Source organism: Myxocyprinus asiaticus, chromosome 14 (assembly GCF_019703515.2).
Source record: "Myxocyprinus asiaticus isolate MX2 ecotype Aquarium Trade chromosome 14, UBuf_Myxa_2, whole genome shotgun sequence".
NCBI lineage: Eukaryota > Metazoa > Chordata > Actinopteri > Cypriniformes > Catostomidae > Myxocyprinus > Myxocyprinus asiaticus.
The window spans coordinates 16904170-16925880 of record NC_059357.1 but is presented as its reverse complement, the minus strand read 5'-3'; the positions used below and the strand labels follow the sequence as shown (position 1 = coordinate 16925880).

The window sequence follows — 21711 nt, the reverse complement described above, 5'->3', positions numbered from 1 at the left end:
ACAAATTCTGATTAATATTTGAATATTCTTGTGCATGTAAACACTGTAAAACTAGGTAGAAATTGAGTTGTTGAAGGTTTGGGTCTGTAGAGAAGAGCACAGATAGAGCAGACAACAGACTTCAGATATTTGAATACTGATATTTGCTTCAAACAAAAGCACAAAAATCTCAGTGGCTCTAAGTACACTTGAATTGTTTGCAAATCTGTTTGTGTGTGTGTGTATGAGTGGGTTTGGATGGTTTACGAGGACATTTTTTTAGGTTACAAACTGGTAATTACAAGGGTATTATGCTATAAATGTGGTTTATGAGGACATTTCTAGTGTCCCCATAATTCAAATCACTTAAAAAACATACTAAATTATATTTTTTTGAAAAAGTAAAAATGCAGAAAGTTTTTTGTGAGGGTTAGGTTTAGGGGTAGGGTTAGGATTAGGGGATATAATCTATAGTTCCCTGTCTGTCACTCACTCAATGTTGTGTCGATGTAGTGACACTAGGGTTTCGCTCTTGAGAGCCCCAATCACCTTTGCTTTATTCAGAAAAGGCCAATGAAAATTGGCAAGTGGAATTTGCATGCCACTCTCCGCCCCGGACATACGGGTATAAAAGGAGATGGCGTGCACCACTCATTCAGACTTGTTCTTCGGAGCCGAGAGCATGTGTGTGTGTGTGTTTGTCCTGTCACCTTATCTTCTGCTGCTGGAATTTACGGCACATATCAGTGGTCACCCTCGCACGATCAAGTGTTGTGCTTCCACTGGGCACTTCGGCGGCTGAGTCCACAGGTGTTAAAAGAGTATATTCCAAAAGAGTATATTTTCTCTAAAAGAGTTCACACAAATGATTGCCGTCTTTTTAAAGATGTCCTTTTGCCTTTGTGCTACCGGGTGCGGACGTTATCTCTCCCCACCGGATGAGTTCTGTTTCGAGTGCTTGGGTCGCCAGGATCAGGTGGTGAACCTGCAAGTGCTCCCTTCAGAGGAGGAAGACCCGGCCTTGTCGTTGCTGTGTCCAGTTCACACCCTGCGCATCTATCTGGACCGCACGCAGAGCTTTAGATGCTCGGAGCAGCTCTTTGTCTGCTTTGGAGGGCAGCAGAAGGGGAAAGCTGTCTCCAAATAGAGGTTGTCCCATTGGAATGTGGATGCCATTTCTCTGGCTTACCAATCACAAGAACTGCCGTGCCCTTTGGGAGTCCAGGCGCACTCCACCAGAGGTGTTGCATCCTCCTGGGCACTGGCGAGGGGTGCCTCTCTAGCAGACATATGCAGAGCAGCGGGTTGTGCTACACCCAATACATTTACGAAGTTCTACAATCTGTGTATAGAACCAGTTTCGACCCGAGTGTTATGGGGTAACAACAGGTAGGCCAGGCGGCCGGCCGGGTGTATCGCTTGCACTTGCGCCTTTCCCCTTAAGCACTATTCGGTGGTGAACTCGGCGGAGGAGTAACGCCGCTAGGCCCAGTACTCATGGTATGCCCATTTTCAGGAGAGCCCGTGTACTTGGGCTCAGTGCTCCATACGTGGTGATTCCCCCCTCAGTAATCCCGTATGATGCGTTTCCATTGTTCGCTTTCCCCTAAGGTGAACCCTGTGTTTCCCCTCGTCAGATCTCTGCTCTGCCTCAGCAACTGTTGCTGTGTACCCTCTCCGTATATAGGGTCCTCCCCAGTGGCATCATTCCATTTGTGAACTTCCCTGTCGGTAAGTCCATGTGAGGTATTCGCCACATGTTAACCTCCCTCCGGTAGGATGTGGTCTCCGTAGTGCTCTCTCTCCTGGAGAGGGAAGAGCACTTCCCCAGCACTATTCTACCAGGTGCTCGGCGGGAAATTGCTTAATACAAAAATCAGGAAATGCCAACGCCTGTAGCTTCCTCGGGTAAGTGCCTCCTCCATCCTTATTGGGACCCGGGAGACGCCTTACCTAACTCGCTGGAAGGTCACGATGTGGTTGAGCGCTCGCTGCGAGGCATGCAGCAGCCTGCCCATGTCCGCTCCTCCGTACCTCGTGACATGGTTCAGCGCCTGCGGTGTTTCTTATAGGAACCCCTAGTGTCACTACATTGACACAACGTCGAGTGAATGACAGACAGGGAATGTCTTGGTTACTGATGTAACCTCTGTTCCCTGATGAAGGGAACGAGATGTTGTGTCCCTCCTGCCGCGGCGCTGAACCGACCGCTGACATGGCCGGGACTCTCTCTCGGCTCCTCAGCACAACTCTGAATGAGTGGTGCATGCCATATCCTTTTATACCCATATGTCCTGGGCGGATAGTGGCATGCAAATTTTCATTGGCCTTTTCTGAATAAAGCAAAGGTGATTGGGGCTCTCAAGAACGAACCCCTAGTGTCACTACATCGACACAACGTCTCGTTCCCTCCATCAGGGAACAGAGGTTACATCAGTAACCAAGACGTTCATACAGTGTAAAAATCATTATGTCTATGGAGAGTCCTCATAAGGATAGCCGCACCAACATGTGTGTGTGTGTTTGTCCAGGTCACTGAAGTGTTTCCTCTGTGTCTGGGGCCTTTCATGTTGGCAGTGCATCAGTTTCTGCATCTACAGAATTGAGCGACAACTGAAATAGAGGGTAAAACGACAGCTGAGTATTCCAGATGAGTTGCCATTTTTACATCATCATATTTATCTCTCCCAAAGATCAGTCAGACTGTCCAACAGTCTGTCTGCCTGTCTATCAGACTGGTCCAAAAAAGGTCCATCTTTACGTAAATATAGTTCAATAGCTTGTGTGTGAGGTTAACAATGCTTCAGCAAATGCATACAATGGCCCTGAAAAGTATTTGGACACTTAAGCCACACTTTAAAATGTAAGAATGTCTTAACCATATATAATAAATAAATAAATAAATAAAATTAAGCTGCATTAATTTTAAAGAAATATAGCACAAACATTCTTTTCAAGCAACACATTTCACACACAAAAAAGAGAGGTTGAGGTTTAAAGTAAAATAAATAAATAATAATAATAATTAAAAAAAAGGCTACTGTTCAAAATGAAGACAAAAATTCTGCACTACTCTAATAGGGCACCTGAGTGTATTTGAGGGAACAGACTTCAAACAGCCACTAAAAATGACTTTGGGACCAGTTGGTTAAAAGGTATTGAAAAAATTTTTTTTAAGAAAGTTAAATCAGAGAAAAAACCTACCATCATATATTAGCAGATGACACTTGGTTTGATAATTTGTTACCTAATCCAATTAGATTTAAATATTCTAAGTGTAACTGAAGAGTCCAAAAGTGCCTGAACACTTTTTGGGGCCAATATGTTAGTGACAATTGAGCTTTCCAATAAGTGGGAAAACTTTTACAGCTTTTACTATAAATATACTCTATGCCTTATAAGCAAACTAATGTTTTTAAGAAAGTAAATCGTAGGTCATTTATTAAATCCTATAAAGCTGTACAAAATGTAATCTGCAAAATCATACACAAGATAATAACTCTCTGATTGTTTTAGGTTGAATGCGGGCAGAAGTTCCCTTTGGTGTTTCTGATGCAGTAAAGTAACTTTTCCCTGTTCTAAACTGTGATTATGGCTCAATAGTTAAGTTTAGTGAGTAATTTCTCTGATAAAAGCAAGCAGACAAGGAACCAATAAATTCATGAGGCTGGGGAGAACTAGAGTGAGTGAGAGACAGAGAGAAAGAGAGATTAAGAAAGAGGCAAGTCTATCTCGAGGAGAAGCGTGCTCTGTACATACTCCTGCCAGTGTTTTTGCATGCATCAGTAATTTCTGCCTCCTTCTCTTCCTCCAAATGGGCACAATGGATGCTTGAGTGGGAATTGTGCCGTTGGAGGAAGGCAACAGAGAGCGTTGGCCTGTTTGCAAGTGGAGATGTGTGGCATCCACAAAGTACACATGTGTGTAGTCTCTCGTGTGTGTTTGTGTGTGTGATCCTTTGATTAGTCTAAGCTTCACCCAAACAGAGCAGGCTATGGTGATCCTATGAGACCATAAATTATTTGCCCTATTTAGCAGTGTATAAAATTCCCTATATGTTTCTTTAAGGGTCATGGGCAGTTTTCACAACCAATGTTAGTCACGGCTCACAGATCAAAACAACTTTTAACCATGGCCTATTAAATAATTTTTAATGTACACTGAAAAGAACATATACTGTTTGAACATATCTGTTTTTTAGTTGTTTTTTTTTACCGAAACACCTGTGGGCCCCATGTGGACAATGAGCATCTAAGTGGTACATTCAAGAATGAGTAACTGAGAACGAACCTCAACATATTGTTTATCAAACACTCTTAGGGCTCTTACATCACTCTACGTACATCTTTATCTACACTCTGGGGAGAAAACGTCAAACATTCAAGGCCCATTTACACCTGATATCTACTAGGAGTGTGCAAAACTACATAGTTTCAAAACTGATTAGTCAGTGGGTTGGCTGAATTACGAGTCGACTAAATGGTCTTAAAGGGGTCATGAAATGCTCTTTTTTTTAATGATTTTTTTTAATCTTCCCTGAGGTTCACTGATAATGTAAGTAAAGTTCTTTTTGCACAAAAACAGTCATTATTTACTAATATATGATCATTTTCCATCCTGTCTCTGGCCCTCTGACTGAAATGCTTGGTTTTGACCTAAGCGTCTCCTTTAAACTTCATTGTAAATGCCCACCCTTATGATTGGCTAACATCGTGCAGCCCCTCAAATACAGGTATATTTTAAACTCAATCGGAAGAGAATGAACAAGCTCCACAAAATTATAAAACAAAATTTCAGGGTTTACACATGATGCACATCCGACACATTGCATCCGAATATATTACACTGTTCATCTCAAGCACGACCATTAACACTCAGCACCATAAACTATCAAACAGTCATGACACAATATTTGAAATATTCATGAATGGAAACGGTTCACTTACATTTGATCAGGTCCAAGTTCCTTTGCAAAGTTTGAATCGTATTATGACTGGGGCTCAAAAGTTAGATTCTTCTCTTTAACCCGGGTCAATAAACACTCAACAGCATAAAATACTTGGGAAAAACATGCACCAGTCCAAACGCAACAGCCAGCGTTATCTTAAGTTGTTATGTGCATTTTCAGGCATTTTCAAGCATCCACTTCTGACAGTTAGAGATCTTACAGAAAACAAGTGATATTTAAAGGGATCACGAGCTGGGGTTATTTTTCTAATCCTGTCCGAATAGGGCTAGTCTAAAGCACCATGAATAGATGCATACACACAAATGCATGAAAACGGTCAAACACATCCATCTAGTGTACGTTTACAGGGGCGGACAGGGCATTGGAAGCACCGGGCATTTTTCCCCATGGGCCGCTGGGTAATTTGGGCCGGCCCGCTGCTGCGCAAGTACCGGCCCGTCTTAAAGGCGATGTAGTTGGCCGCTCTGGGCTCCAACATGAGCACGCAGACCCCATAACAGAGTGAATATTCAACTATAACTCTGTCAGGTGAAGCCAATACAATGGCTTTTATTACGAAATAATGTAATGTCTTTTCTTTTGAAATTACTTGCACATCAGAGCGTATTTCCACATGAGCGCATTAACTGGACCTCATTATTTGACATACAAAAACAACATACTAAGTATAGGATGAGCTCTGAATAATCACAAAATGACAGATAACTGCAAGTTACAACAAATACATTAACAGCAGTGTAAATAAAATTAGCAAACAGTAAAGCCATGAGCAGTAAAGTATTTTGCATAATTTATTCATCCCTCAAAGCATTATTGGGAGCTGAAGTGAGGCTTGCTGAATAATGCTCACACCAGATAAAAATGCAGAAAACAAGTAATATATTATTTTATGGCTATTTGAGTCTTTGAGGCGTACTTTGTTTAAAGGATAGCAGAAACAGCGCTTGTCAAAGCACTTTTCACTTTTTCTCAAGAATAATCTGGGGAAGAAATTAAAACACTGCAGATATAAAGTGAAAATATGAGCAATTAATCTGCAAAATATCTACAAAATCTACAATATCTTTACATATATGGTATACATTTATATATGTACATATTCTGGCCAACTTTGTTTTCATTTATTTTTTCTAAAATAAACATTTACACATTGTTATGTGGGTAATTCACATGAAACTTTAAGCACTGTCATTAGTGTCCTAATGTGTGAAACTATTTTAAACAACATTTTATGATCTTTATATATATATATATATATATATATATATATATATATATATATATATATATATATATATATATATATACACACACATATATTATTACTATACTTGTTGTTTTCACAACCTCATATTAACTATAAGCATCTAGAAAAAAGTTGAAAGGTGATTAAGATGTTTAAAAACTTTGAAGGAATGCTGACTTGTCACAGCACCTAAAATACACACTTTCCTTTGTACTTTCATGTATGTTTTAACCTAACATCTGTATGTTTGGAAAAAAGGTTTTTGGACAGGTTAATTGTCTGAACTATAAAGTGCTTATTTTTAGTGCTTTCTCTAAAAAAATCCAATCATCACATTTACAGTGGTTTTATATATTTTATATTTTTGCACTGGTAAGGCCTGTTGTCATGACTAGCAGGCAATAGAAATGTCTTTTTTTTTTTTTTTTTTTTTTTTTTACACAAAAATGTGAAATTGAGCTGGAAAATGAAATCAATGTGTTATGGTGTGGTGTGCTGCAGGCCATGTTTGGTGGGTCGCTCTGGGCCATAAAATCCAGGGCCATTTTTTTGTCCCAGTCCGCCCCTGCATGTTTACATACACCAACAATTAAAAATAGCATAGATGAGCGAAATAACGCGTCCATGACACATTTGTGCTCAAAACAGTAAGGCCCAGAGCAGCTGATAAAACCGAATGGGCTCTCCTTTTCAGAGTTGTAACTTGACACAGCGTCTTTTAAAAGCAGCCAGAGATACATGACAACTGTCAAAGACGTCTGTCTAGTGCATGTTTACAAAAATAATCTCCCATTTTCTCCCCAATTTGGAATGCCCATTTCCCAGTGTGCTCTAAGTCCCCGTGGTGACATAGTGGCTCACCTCAATCCAGGTGGCGGAGGACGAATCTAAGTTGCCTCCGTTTCTGAGACAGTCAATCCGTGCATCTTATCACATAGCTTGTTGAACGCATTACCACGGAGGCGTAGCGCGCGTGGAGGCTTCACGGCATTCTACGCGGCATCAAAGCACAACTCACCGCGCCCCACCGAGAGCGAGAACCACATTATAGTGACCACAAGGAGGTTAACCCAACGTGACTCTACCCACCCTAGCAACCGGGCCAATTGGTTGGTTAGGAAGCCTCATTCGCCCTGCACGCCCTGGATTCGAACTTGCGACTCCAGGTGTGGTAGTCAGCATCTTTACTTGCTGAGCTACCCAGGCCCCCCCCAGTGATTCTTTGGGGGCATCCACATAGGACACATTCTTGCATTCAAAAACAGCATTTCTTATGGGGCTTTTTACATAGGGCACATTGTTGCATTCAAAAATAGCATTTCTTAGGACGCGTGGTGTTCAGAAACAGCTAGGAGTGATGCATAGGATGAAAAACAGCTAACTTGACATGCTCTTGGCAGGACGCTCAAAAAAATACATAATGGCAAAGATGTCTGTCTGCACATGTATGGCTGTAGTGGCAGTGCTATAGAGGGGATGAATATTGTTCATTGTAAGATTTAATGCCTATGTAAGTACATTTAACACAAATGTAAGCCTGCATTTTAGATCAACAGTGTGCCAACTTTTCTGTGCTTCATCGACAAGTTAACACACTGACGTAGTGGCCTCCTCCTTTCCCATTTTGAACCTTGTTACATAGGTGTAAACAGTAATGTGTCAAACAGCTTGAGAGAGCTTGAGAGTGGTGATGTGAGTGATGGAGAAGGGAAGCATATGAGGGGAGGTTAAGACACACAAAGCAGAGAGATGAGCCTCACTCTTTGATGTGTTTGCGGCAGGGCACAGAGTTTCTCATGCAGGTGCCCGTGAGACGCTCCACGTTCTCCACGATGACAAAAGGCTTCTCTTCCAATGTTACAATGGTCAGGTGGTTGTCATCCGTCTCAGCGTCACCGAAAGAGTTGAAGCGTGGCCACACCGGATATTTCAAAGTCAAACTCTGGTTCTCCCATTTGCCCATCTGAAAAACAAATCAGAAAAGCAGTGTTACATATCAGAGCACGCAAACACTGTCACTCACTTTCTAATTTTCACTTTTAAAGTATTTCATTGGCATTGTTTGTTTATCATACAATATTGCAAAAACATCAATACACAAGTTCCAGTAATGGTAAAAACAATAATACACATATAAAACATTAATACAATAAAATAAATAAAATTAAATTTTATATGACTAGACTTTGATAACTGAGTCTGCATTTGGTGAGGATATTTCTCTGCTCCTCTCTCTCTCTCTGTCCCATAGGGCAATGTGTGGGTATGAAGCAATGCTTGAAACAAAGAATATGAGATCCACATCATATCACTTATACCACAGAGTCAAGGACAAGATATTCATCCCCTTCTGCCATTTAACACAGTGTGACCCAATAACATAGAGAACACTACAGGGAATTCTGGTCTTCCTTTCAACGGAAATTGACATAAACAGCACGCCACACTCTGAGGAACATGAAAAAGACTATAAATATACAGGAAGACTGATGTTCAGCCACAATGAAAGAATAAAACATTAATGGACTGTGATGCTCCTCATTCCCAGCATGTCTGCAGTCAAAAATTCAGGACTCACACAAACCAAACTTTCAGAAGTGTGCTAGGTCAGTGCACTGGAGAGAGATAAGCAGTGATTGGTGTGACTGAAGTATCTCTGTGGTAACCAACATTGCGGGAAATTTGGGTTAATGCTGTTAATCCTATCAGCATGCTTTAGGAGATGGCAGTAATCCTGTTTCTTCTACCCCTGCTGAACTTGAGACTGAAGACCTCTCCAACACTGCCAGAGTTTCCTTTATCAGCAGTCCTGCAACCAATTCAACCGCAACCTTATTAGAGTCCAAACGCTTTTCTTTTGCCTCCCCTCCCTTCGACCCTCCTACGCCTCTTTTTTTCTAGTGTGTTAAAAATTAATTTCATTAATCTGACTCATTTGGTTTGATGGCACATTTCTTTTGTCAAGCACTGTGGGTAAAAATGGCACTAGCTTATCTGTCTCGGCTGAAGACAAAAGTAACTACTTTGAATTTCTGTAGACTTTAGGCTTAAAGGAATAGTTCACCCGAAATTTTTATTCTGTAATCATCTGCTCACCCTCGTGTTGTGAATCACTCGCTTTCTTTTGTGGAGCAAAAAAAAAAAAAAAAAAAAAATGATGTTTTGCAGAATGTTCACACTGCTCTCTTCCATTCAATGAAAGTGGATGGTGACCAGGGGCCAGACTAAAAAGCTCCACAAAAGCATATTTAATGTAGTCCATCTGACTTGTACACTATATTCAAAGTCTTTCAAAGCCTTAATGAAAGCTTTGTGCTTCTTGACAGCCATGGTGTTCAACATTCATTTTCTTTGTATGGAAAAAAGCAGCTTGGACATTCTGCTATAAATAACTCCTTTTATGTTACAAGGAAAAAAGAAAGTCATATGGATCTCCAAAGACAGGTTGAGTGTGAGTAAATGATGACAGTTTTCATTTTTGGTTAAACTATTCCTTTTAAGAACGATATATGAATAGAACAGATGATTCTATGTTTTCAGGGTTTTCTGTTACCTATTTCATTTTCTTTCCTGAAGTAAAAGGATGTGACTACCCTAAATTTACTGTCAGAGAAGACGTGCAAACCTTTTATTGATGCTTGAATAAAGCTGTTACATTTAGCTGTAATTCCCACTTTGCTTGTCAACTGTTATGCTGATGCACGTCTAGCAGGACACATATGTTGCTACATGCTGATGATAGGGCAATAGGCCACAAGCAACTGAATAATTCAGAGTGTTTTGGAAAGGGAGGGCTGACGTCAGCACAAGTCCCCCTCCCCAGATGAAGACAGTGCACAAACATGATAAAAACAGAACAGAGCCATGAGTTGAAACTTCACCGAGCCATCAATTCTTAATGTTACAGGATTCAGAAATTGCTAAACCTAGTTTTGCCCTCTCTCTCTCTTATCAAATTTTTTTCTTCACCATCTCTTGTGTAGCGCAAACATCTCTCTTTCACTTTCTTTCATTCTGCTCACTGCTTGGCCTCTGGCTCAGCTCACTCTCTATTTAGTTCTCCTCTCTCCATTATTTGGGAACGTTTGAGTATTTGTTTTGAAGCTATGTTGCCCAGTATGGTATACATGCATATAAATGCACACCTATACCTGCATTGTAAACATTAGTAGACTGTGACAAGGAGGAGGGTGGGGGCAGGCCGTGAGTGCACTAATCAGCTGTGGAGAGGGATAAAGATGAGCCGGATGCAGCAGTTCGGCAGAGAGAGAGCCACACGCAGCTGCCATGTGTGTGTTTATGTTTGTGTCTTTTTGTTTAAATTAAATATTACTTTGATGGTTCATACAGTTCCCACCTCCTCCTTTCCCATTTTAGGGGTTAAAATGGGAAAGGAGGAGGTGGGAACCATATGACATGTCTATATGACCTGTCACATAGACATCGTATGTCTGATGTCTTAAGTCTAAAGGAGCGCACAGTCACAGACTGTGGTTTTATATTTGTTTCCCCCAGTTTACAGCTCATTTCAAATATAAACATTATAAAGCCTGAGCTTTAGTGCTGTATTTCTTTAAAGGATTAAAACACACTAGATGAATCACAATCTCCTCAAAGCAGACTTCTAAGGGAAGCTTTTGAAATTCTTTACTGTTCAAAAAGTCCAATGAGGTGAATTATACATAGATGATTAGCATATTTTGTACAAACAATTAAGAATGTCCTTGCTATTGAGAAATGTTCAATGTGAATAGTTTAAAAATCAAAATATAAATAATATGAGGCATTAAGACAGACTGTGAAAACGTGTGAAATATTTTCTATTTTGTGTGAAATCCTTGCCTTTCATGAGCAGATAAGAGACAAGCAGCGGAAATTCTAAAAAGCAAAAAACCAAGACACAAACAGAATGTGACTAGTAAAATGGAAAGCACGTGAGAGAAAGACAAAGAAATTGGATAAGCTAAATTGATGAAGAAAAGCACTTGTGTTCAGGCAGCCCAAAACACTAAGTAATGACAGTGTTTGAGTCACTCAAAATCTAATCAAACAATGCAGGCAATGTAGTGCCCATGATGAAAACAGCCCCATTCTGCCACTATAACAAACAAGTGGGCTGTGGCTATGCATTTCAATGTCCTCATTACATAAATTCTGTATAATCAAAAGGGAGATTTGTGAAGCAATGGAGTAGAAAATCCAAATTAAGATGCTTAATTCCATCCTTATTGTATTACTGCTCTTAATAAAGGAGGAATTTTTTTTATTATTATTTCATTCAACTATAGTTGTTTTTACTGTGTTTAGTTGTGTTACTAAAGCTAGGTGCAAGCACAAACTAAGCATCAGGGACCTCTGACAACATCAGGGGGGCTGTAGCAGGTATTAAGCACATTTGAAGTTTAAAATGACAAACATTTCATTGTATTTATTTATTGGTAACACTTTACAATAGCACTGTATTTGTTAGCATTAGTTAACAAAATAGTTAAAATTAACGAACAATTAACAATATTTTTATACTGTAGCCTTTATTAAGCTTGGTTAATGTAAACTTCTACATATACTAACAAAGGTTTTTACATTAAAAGTTGTATCTGTTAACATTAGTTAATACTCTATGAACTAACATGAACAAATAATGAACAGAAGTATTCTGATAAACATTAACTAAGATTAATAAATTCTGTAATAAATCATTGTTAGTTCATGATTCCTAATGCATTAAATTCATTTTAGTTAAATTATTTACAGATCAACTGTTTAAAAATAGCATAAAAGCACTATGAACAACAAAAACAAAAAATATGAAAAAGACACAAGAAGATTGAAATATTAAGGAGATGGGTGAGACTAACAGTACTTACTGTACTGATAGTAAACCCAAACTGTTCACAGATAATCTAGATAAAATTATAGGAAGTTATAAATCAGTGCTATAGGGGATCTCAACTTTGAGCCAGACATTTAGTGGTGTATACCTGGAATTTCATTGGCTCTTAGTTATAGAAAAAAATGAGAAGTAAAGCAGAGGAAGAGTCTGAGGTGAATCTCTGCACTGTATCAAGTGAGAATATAAGGCAGTTCTATCAGGAAAGAAGGATGATTGGAATTAATACGGATGTAGAGATATTTAGATAATTTAGCGTAAGCCCCGTCCTATGGTTCAAAGCTCAGACTTGCTCGAACCATCAGATCCTGCCAGAAGGCGAAGATGGCAGGGGAGAGGAGCTTACACCTATGGCAGGACGGGACCTAAACTTGTGGTGATGGGGTGGTGGGGGGGTGAAAAAAAAAAAAAAAAAAAAAAGAAAAGGCATTAAGAGAGATGAAGGCGGCTGTTTGAGTTTATAAAGCAGAGACTGGATTGTGATTATATGAGATGCCTGGTTGAGTGAAAGCGTAAAGATCACCAGTCTTCCTGCTAGAACTACTGTTTACACTTCCATTGCTTTTTCCGAGCAGCAGTATGACATTTTAACACAGACTCCGGAGAACAGAGGTTAAGATCCATATGTGGTTTAATAGTAAATGTGCAACTCAAACAGACAGGCAGGGTAAATCACCAGTAATGAAACAGCGTAGGCAGATGAGAGATGTAGTTATAAACAGGTAATGGTCAGGGCAGACAGCAAACAATCACAGTAAACAAAGGGTAAACAAGGCAGGCACCAGAGTATCAAACGGTGGGTAACAGGCAGAAGTCGAACACAGGCAGACAGTATAAACAGAGGTAAATGCTTAGAAATGTTAGGAGCAAAACAAGACTTCGCAATGACTGTTGTTAGAACAGCGCTTAAATAGTCTATGAAATAGGGAACAGGTGTAAGTGTAATCAGTCCAGGTTGGCATGCTGGGAAGTGTAGTTTGAGGTGCCCTCAAAACTTGGGCGAGGGGGACCTCTGGTGGTGAGCAGGAGGAGTCCTTGAGTCCATGACAGAGACCACCCCCCCCCCCCGTGAGCGGTTCCTGACGTGAGGAGGCATTCGATGCCGGAGTCTTCCACGGGGTCGAGGGGCTGGTCTTTCTGGATGCCCTACAGGCCATACCCCTCCCAGTCAACCAAGTACTGAAGAAAACAACCCCAATGTCTGGCTCTCGAACTTGATAGGCCTCCTCGCCATCCACGATTATGGGCGGGGGGTTTGGATCATCGATCTCCTCCTCCCCCCTTGGGCCACCAGCGGGTTTAAGCAGGGGAACATGAAAGGTGGGTGAAATGTGGAGGTTAGAGGGCAGTTGAAGGTGATAAGACACCGGAGTAATTTGTCTAATAACTTTGAAAGGGACTGAGGTACCCAAATACCTGGGACTGAGTTTCTTGCAAGGCAGACGCAGACAAAGGTCATGTGTGGACAGCCAAACCCATTGGCCAGGAGTGTAGATGGGATTGGGGCGTCAATGACGATCGGCCTGTTCCTTCTGCCTCCTAACAGCTCTTTGGAGGTGGACATGAGCATGGTCCCACACTTCTTTGCTCCACCGAAGCCAGTCTTTGATGGCCGGTAGCTCTGTGGGTTCTCCCGACCAGGGGAACAGAGGGGGTTGAAATCCCAGCACACATTGAAAGGGGGTCATGCCCGTGGACAGCTTCTGAAGGGAGTTCTGGGCGTAGTCTGCCCAAAACAGATAACGGCTCCAGTCAGCCTAGTTCTGGTGACAATACATTGAGAAAGCGCGTGATCTCTTGGTTTAAGCACTCGGTCTGGCCATTTGATTGAGGGTGGTAAGCTGAAGTGAGACTGATGTTGATGTTGAGTTGTTGAAAGAACGCCTTCCAGACCCGGGATGTAAACTGAGGACCCCTGTTGGAGACAATGTCTTCAGGTAGTCCGTAGAAGCGAAACACCTGATGCATAAGATGTTCTGCAGTCTCGAAGGCTGTGGGGAGCTCGGGCAGAGGGATTAATCAACATGACTTAGAGAATCGATCAATGACAGCAAGAATGACGGTGTTACCTTGAGAGACAGGGAGATCAGTGATGAAGTCAATGGCGATGTGAGACAAAGGACGATGGGGAATAGGAAAAGGATGGAGGAGTCTTGCAGGAAGTTGCCTGGAGGATTTGTTTGCTGCACAGGTGGAACAGTTGTTGACATAGGCAATGGTTTCTGCCTGCATGGTGTTCCACCAGAAATGGTTCTGAAGCAGTTGTAGTGTGGCTGCTATCCCTGGGTGTCCAGAACAGGTGGTAGTATGGACCCATTGTAGGGTCTTTTCTCGAAGGAGTCATGGAACATTGATTTTCTCAGGAGGGCAGTCAGGAGGAGTCGGGTCCTGAATCTGAGCTTGGGTGATCTCGGTCATAATATCCCATTGACCCAGGGCCAAGATTAGTGATGTGGGGATGATGGGTTCAGATATCTGGTTCTGAGTGTCAGACTCAAACAGACGAGAGAGAGCATTGGCTTTGGAATTTTTGGAAACTGGACAATAGGTAATGGTGAAACTGAATCGAGTAAAGAACAACACCCTTCTTGCCTCCCTTGAATTCAGTCTTTTAGCAGAGCATAGATATTCGAGGTTTTGATGGTCTGTTAATACGAGAAAAGGATGTCTAGCCCCCCCAGCCAATGTCACCATTCCTCCAGAGCCGCTTTCATAGCCAGCAATTCTCGGTTGCCCACATCGTAGTTTTGCTCAGCAGGAGATAGCTTATGGGAAAAGTATGCACAAGGGTAGAGTTTCAGGGGCATTCCATGACGTTGTGAGAGAATGGCTCTGTTCCCGTGTTAGAAGCGCCCACTTCTACTGTGAAAGGAGTGTTGGGGTCAGGATGGTGCAGGATGGGAGTGGAGGTGAAGTGAGATTTCAGGTTCTTGAAGGCTTGGAGGGTTGTTGCAGACCAACACAGTTTGGAGCCCCCTCTCCTTAACATGGACTTCAGCGGGGCAGCAACTGAACTGAAATTTCGGATAAATCACCTGTAGAAATTGGCGAACCCCTGGAAGTGTTGCAACTCCTTCACGGAAGTAGGTTGAGGCCAGTTTAGTACCACATGTACCTTACTGTCATCCATGGCGACCCCCTCTGGGCTGATGACGTAGCCAAGGAAAGAAACAGAAGTCTGATGGAACTCACTTCTCTGCTTTGGCGTACAGTTGGTGGTGGATCAGACGCTGAAGGACTGCTCAAACATCGGTGATGTGTTCTTACAGAGAGTCTGAATAAATGAGGATATCGTCAATGTAGACAATAACCCACTGGTTAAGCATGTCTCTGAAGACATCATTAATGAATGGCTGGAAGACTGAAGGACTGTTGGCCAATCCGAAAAGGCATGACCAGATATTCGTAGTGGCCACTGCTGGTGGAGAATGCTGTCTTCCATTCATCCCACTCCCTGATGCGTATGAGGTTGTATGCACTGCGAAGGTCAAGCTTGGTGAAGTATCTTGCAGTGCATAACTGTTCAAGTGCTGCTGGGACCAGAGGTAAAGGGTAACGGAACTTTACCATAATGTCGTTAAGAGCACGGTAATCAATGCAAGGATGGAGCTTCGCCAATGAAGAACCCGGCTGCCGCACGTGAGGTGGATGGTTGGATGGATGAAGCCCTTTGCCAGTTCTTCCTCAATGTAGCTTTTCATGCCTCAGACTCGGGTTTAGATAAAGTAAAGATCCTACCTCATGGTAATGTAGTGCCGGGCAACAGTTAAATAGCACAATCACTGGAACGGTAAGCAAATTGAAAGGCTTTGGCCTTACTAATGGCTTCAACGAGGTCATCATACTCAGAGGGTAGTTTGAGCACTGAAGAGGGAACCTCCGTGACAGTAATGGAACCGATGGAAACAGGTGAAATGGGCTTTAGGCAGCTGGAGAAGCAAGTTGAGTCCCACCGGGAAATCTGTCCTTCACGCCACGAAATTTGAGGATTGTGTTGTTGAAGCCATGGTAGTCCAAGTATCACAGGACTGTGAGGAGAATGAATGATATAGAGGTGTGTTCTTTCAGTGTGAATAGTGCCAACTTGGAAGGTGATATCTGTAGTGGTGAAGTGAACATGGCCGGTTCCCAGGGGACATCCATCTAACGCTGCCATTGCAAAAGGAGATTCACAGGGGATTAGTGGTATCTCGAACCTCTTGGCTAAGCCCTCATCAATAAAATTGCCTGTGGCACCAGAATCGATCATGGTTTGGGTTGTGATTATGTTCTGACAACCAGTTACAGTGACGGGTACTTTAATATAGGAAGAAGTGAAAAGAGGAGTCAAGACATCACTCACCGCCGGTTTAGATGATTGGACTAGCCGTAAGGGACAGGTTGCTCGTAGATGTCCGGCCTGACAGCAGTATAAACACAGATGGAGCTTCATGCGGCATTCTCTCTCCTCCAACATCAGATGAGTGTGCCCAATCTGCATGGATTCAGCTCCACCAGTGCTGGATGTGGTCTGTGAAGTGACAGAGAAGTGGACCGGTCTTCGAGAGCAGATGAGATTATCAAGGCAAATGGCTAGGTCGATAAGCTGGCCCAGGGTTCTTCCTTTATCACGGCATGCCAGCTCGGATTGCAGTTCCCTTCGGAAAAGCAACTTGAGTGTGTCCTCTACCCATACAGTCTGCGCGGCGAGAGTGCAGAATATAAGTGCATACTCAGCAGTGGTGTCCTTCCCCTGTTGGAGTGAGAGTAGCAGCTCACCAACGTTCTTTCCTCCCTCAGGATGCTCGAATACTTCTCGGAATCGCTGGAGAAAATCAAAGGTGGTGAACATCGAACCCTCACAAGACCATATAGTGGTAGCCCAGTCCAGAGCCCTTCCGGCCCATAAGGTGCAGACAAAAGAGATGCGACTGTCATCAGTGGGATATAGCATGGATTGCTGCTTCACAAACATCGAACACTGCATCAGAAACCCCTTGCACCTAGCTGATGTGCCATCAAACTTCACAGGAAAAGCAAGACATGGATTGGTGGTTGTGCGGAGAAGGAGAGCTATTCACTGGAATGGTCCGATGCATGAATGCAGAGGTTTTGAAATAGCTTTACTAATTCCTCCGTAGAAGCAGTCAGCTGGGTGAGTTGCTGTTGGTGGGCAGCCAACACATTAGCTTGAGCGAAAAACTTCAGTAGACAATTGCTGGAGAGCCGCTGGATCTGTAGTTGGCAAATTCTTCTGTAACACAGACTCCGGAGAACAGAGGTTAAGATCCATATGCGGTTTAATAGTAAATGTGCAACTCATAAACAGACAGGCAGGGTAAATCACCAGTAATGGAACAGCATAGGCAGATGAGAGACAGTAATAAACAGGCAATGGTCAGGGCAGGCAGCAAAAAATAATAAAATAAAATAAATAACAGTTAGAGTCCAGGTAAACAAAGGGTAAACAAGGCAGGCAGCAGAGTATAAAAGGCTGGCAGGCCGGAATGTTAGCAGGAGCAAAACAAGTCTTCACAATGACTGTTGTTAGAACAGTGCTTAAATAGTCTATGAAATAGAGAACAGGTGTAAGTGTAATCAGTCCAGGTAGGCATGCTGGGAAGTGTAGTTTGAGGTGCCCTCAAAACTCGGGCGAGGGGGACCTCTGGTGGTGAGGAGGAGAAGTCCTTGAGTTCAAGACACATATAGAGCTTTTCAGACCAGGTGTGGTATACTGTTCCTAGATCTTCCTGCTGTGAAATATTGAAGGATCTGATGGCTAATGAAAAGCTGACATATTCTCCAAATGTTTGAAGAAAAATTAATGTGATCTAATGTTTTCTTTTCACTAAAACAATCATGGTTATTTGTGATGATGTGCCTGTCTTGCCAATAAGACTGTCACTGACAGTGTTTATATTTCCACCCACAATGAGCACCTGAGATGTACTAACTCACAAGCAACATGCACACACACACACAGGAAATATGCAGTTTGTGTGTAAATAGAGATGCATACATTTCCCTATTTATTTATTTATTTATTTATTTATTTGCTTGTTTTTTAATATCTATTTATTCTTGTTTGTTTGGTTATTTATTCTACTTTTGTTGTTGTTGTTTTGTTATTTATTTGCCTATTTATGCCACTATTGGTGTGTTTGTTTTAGCTTGTTTTGTATTTATTGTTTATTTATTCATTTATTTATTTTCTTGATTATTTGTGGTTACTGGTTTGTTTGGATGGTTATCTATTAATTTTTGCTTGTTTGTTTAGTTATGTATTCCACTATCTATTTTTGTTAACTGTTTGTTTGAGGCTGCTTATATGTTAGGTTATTTATTTTTGCTTTTTTGGTTGGCTATTTGTTTATTTGTTTATTTATTAATGACACTATTTTCTTTTTCTTTCTTTTTTTCTTTTTCTTTTGCTTATTTTTTATTTATTTTTGCTTGTTTGTTTGATTATTTATTTATTTCAGCCACTGTTTGATTGTTTGTTTGTTTAATTTATTTATGCCACAGGCTGATGCTAATGCATTCACACATTCTTTTCAGCATATGTATTGGCTTGCACCACTGTCCCAGCATGCATACAGCATCCAGTGTATGGAATTATCTAAAAGTGGGAAAAAGAGGTTTGTCCTCAACTGGTTTCAACACTGCATCAAATAACCTTCACCAGGAAGTATTTATTAGGTGCTGGATGACTAGCAAAGTCATTAGCACTTTACTACAGGGATGGGAATTAGCATTTTAATTGTTTGCTCGCTGCACATTTCCATGGTCATGGAGCCGGGAATAGATTTTGTCAGGGCGTAACCACAATATACTTTGAGGGAGACAAGTCCACCCAATAATCAGATATGGCCAGATTGTCCCAAAATAATAATTGATATCCTTGTTGCTGTTCTGCTGCACTGCTCGTTAATGTCATTTGAGACAGCCAATCAAATCGATGAAGGCAGGACTTAAATTTAAGAAGCTAAGCGGGAACCTCGTGGAGCACCATGTATCAACAAACAATTCAGGTTAAGAGTGTTTGTGTCATATGAGATGTAAGTATCTAACTAAACATGCAATATTTGACCACTATTTTATGACTGAAATGTTGTACCAACCAACATTAATTTCCAAGGGTGCAAACTATTCACCATTTGGCAAAATTTGACGTTTTGAATTGAAAACATGTCATGTACAGTACGTGATTCGAACTGTGAATGTGAAAACATTAATGGAAAGTGTGTATATTGTAAAGGAATTGAATAAATGTGGTAATCTGGCTTTTTAGAAAATTGTCTTGATAGTAGCCTAGTTTCCATCCACTTTTCATGCTATTTTGTTATCGACAAAGTGAAAATGCGTAAAAAAATAAAAAAATTGGCCGAAATTTGCCGTCTTCTGCCTGTTTCCATTCAAATGGCTTTTTATCGATAAAAATGGTGTGCGTGATGACGTCATGCCTAAAAAACACTTTGTCGCTTAAGTATTGGTTTAGCGCAAAATAAATCTGCCCTGAAGCCGTTTCCATTCAGAAATGTGTGTTTATCGCTAATTCGACTCCCAGATGTCCCTAATTTTTTTCTTCTAAAGTTTTGGTAAAATTTGGAGAGTACTGAGACAATTAATTGAAATTAGCCAGCTTACTGTCATTTTAATTTCACAATAAAAGCAATCAGAAGATGAGGAATTGCAATCAAAAGGGAGCAGTTGCCCTTCTGATAGGATTGTAATATTGGTCCTGATGTTGCGCCTATCGCAGGTTGCCACCGGTTACGACCCGAAAGCGAATCGTCATGGCCCTGTTCAAGCTGTCAACCTGCACCAAGTAGTGGGGGAAACTTTTGGTCTTAGTATAAGGACCATCCATCGATGTGTATTTGCTGTGTGCACAGCTATTAAAGGAAAAATGATGCAGTGTAACATCAGTGTTTATGATACATTCCTGATATTCAATAGGCTATTTTGAACAATCATCTAATCTAAAGCATTGCCATCACAACTGCATTATATCACGCATATTTGTCCAGCAACTTTTAACGACTGACTGTCATCTAAAATGACTCGTCATCTAATGTCATAATGCAATTTACATTTTCTGAATAAGCTCAGCAAATGCGATCCGAGGTAAAGAGGGTTAGATTTAAAATATTTAAACGTTTTAAAATTTTCAAAAGCTGGTTTTCTGAAAGTGAACTCATTGGACAAATAGTTCTGATAGTTTATAGTCTTGAAAAAAGTGCAGAACATTCTGAGATTGTCATTCAGACGACTTTTTTCGCCTACAGAACAGGGTAAGGCTAATTTAAGTTTGTGTAAAGAAAAGGCATATATAGGTCTAAAAATATATATTTTTTCGTTTGGTAATACATTTTTTTAATTTAATGCTTTTTTCGTTTGGTAATTAATTTAATACAGGGAATTGTGCCGGCATTTTTTCAAAGTAAGCTAAGCAATAATTTAATAGAATTGGGCTATAGTGTTCCAAAAAAGCACACTGAAGCGTTTGTCCTAGTATTGTGTATTTATTTTTAATTTAAAACATCTTTGTGCACAGAAATGATGTATTTTGGTCTAATTCCATGAATCTATTATTTTGAATGGTGTGGAAAAGCAACTTTAATAAATAAACGGATGGCTACCGCGATTAAATTAATCACAAACAGTGGCCATTAATTTGTTCTCCATGCACTTGTCCAGGTGCATGATACGAGATATTTGTGTTGGCACTCATGGAAGTGTCATGTTTGCAGCATCAGATCTATGTGCCATTAAGATCAATCCATAATCACGTACAATAAATTGGCTTTCAAGGATGCATACCGTCGTCATGATAAACACAGGCTAACAATTGAGGTAAATTCTGTCATGTGACACTACATTTTTGCGATAATGCCAATTTTCTCAACAAAAAGTGTTTCCAAACCAGTTTTTCGCGATATTTGAAGTATTGACATAGAGTTTATGCGCTAGAGTTAAACAGAAAAATATTAACTTGTGAATTTTTAGCGATAATTTGCCTTTCCATCAGCTTTATTTTGATGCGCTAAAACTTTTTTTTCTCAAATCCTTGGATGGAAACTTAGTTAGTGTCTAAGAAAATTCTTTAAAAAAAAAAAAAACACAAAGTAGAGCGTTTTCAGATTAGAACTAGAACATGGTAAGACATGTGACTTGTGACTTCTATTGTACTTTTAGGTTTTGGCAAGGACAGTATAATATATTCTTAATGCAAATATTATTAGGTAATAATTTAAAATCAATTTAAGATTTTCTAAATAATTTCTTTATGTATTTAATTCTGAATTTTGCACAGCATCTCCTAAGAGTCTACTTTTAAAAGAGACCATTTTATTTTGAGTATGCCTTGTCAGGTTTGTGCAAAAAAAAAAAAAAAAAAAAAAATGAGCCACCAGTTAATGGAAAATGTACTTTCACTCACTCGTTTACTCACCATTGTGTTGTTCTACCATTCACCATTTGCTAGGTTTATTTGCTTTGTGTTGTATGGACTACTTTTATGATATATATATATTGATTTTATTCTTTGGACCTTGACAGCAGTGGTCCATATGAACTGTTTTTGTATGGAAAAGAGCAGCATTAGGATTCTTGAAGAAAAGATTGTGTTAAGATTCTACTAGGAGG

At 40.6% G+C, this 21711-nt stretch overlaps 1 protein-coding gene across 1 annotated transcript in view; it reads right to left on the bottom strand.

The window, feature by feature from the left end:
- The window catches only part of LOC127451138 (glutamate receptor ionotropic, NMDA 2A-like), a 260187-nt gene that overhangs the window by 48530 nt on the left and 189946 nt on the right, over window positions 1–21711 (bottom strand). The window contains exon 5 of the mRNA XM_051715585.1: window positions 7955–8157. Coding sequence (XP_051571545.1) covers window positions 7955–8157 — 203 coding nt within the window. The remainder of the gene's footprint in view (window positions 1–7954; window positions 8158–21711) is intronic.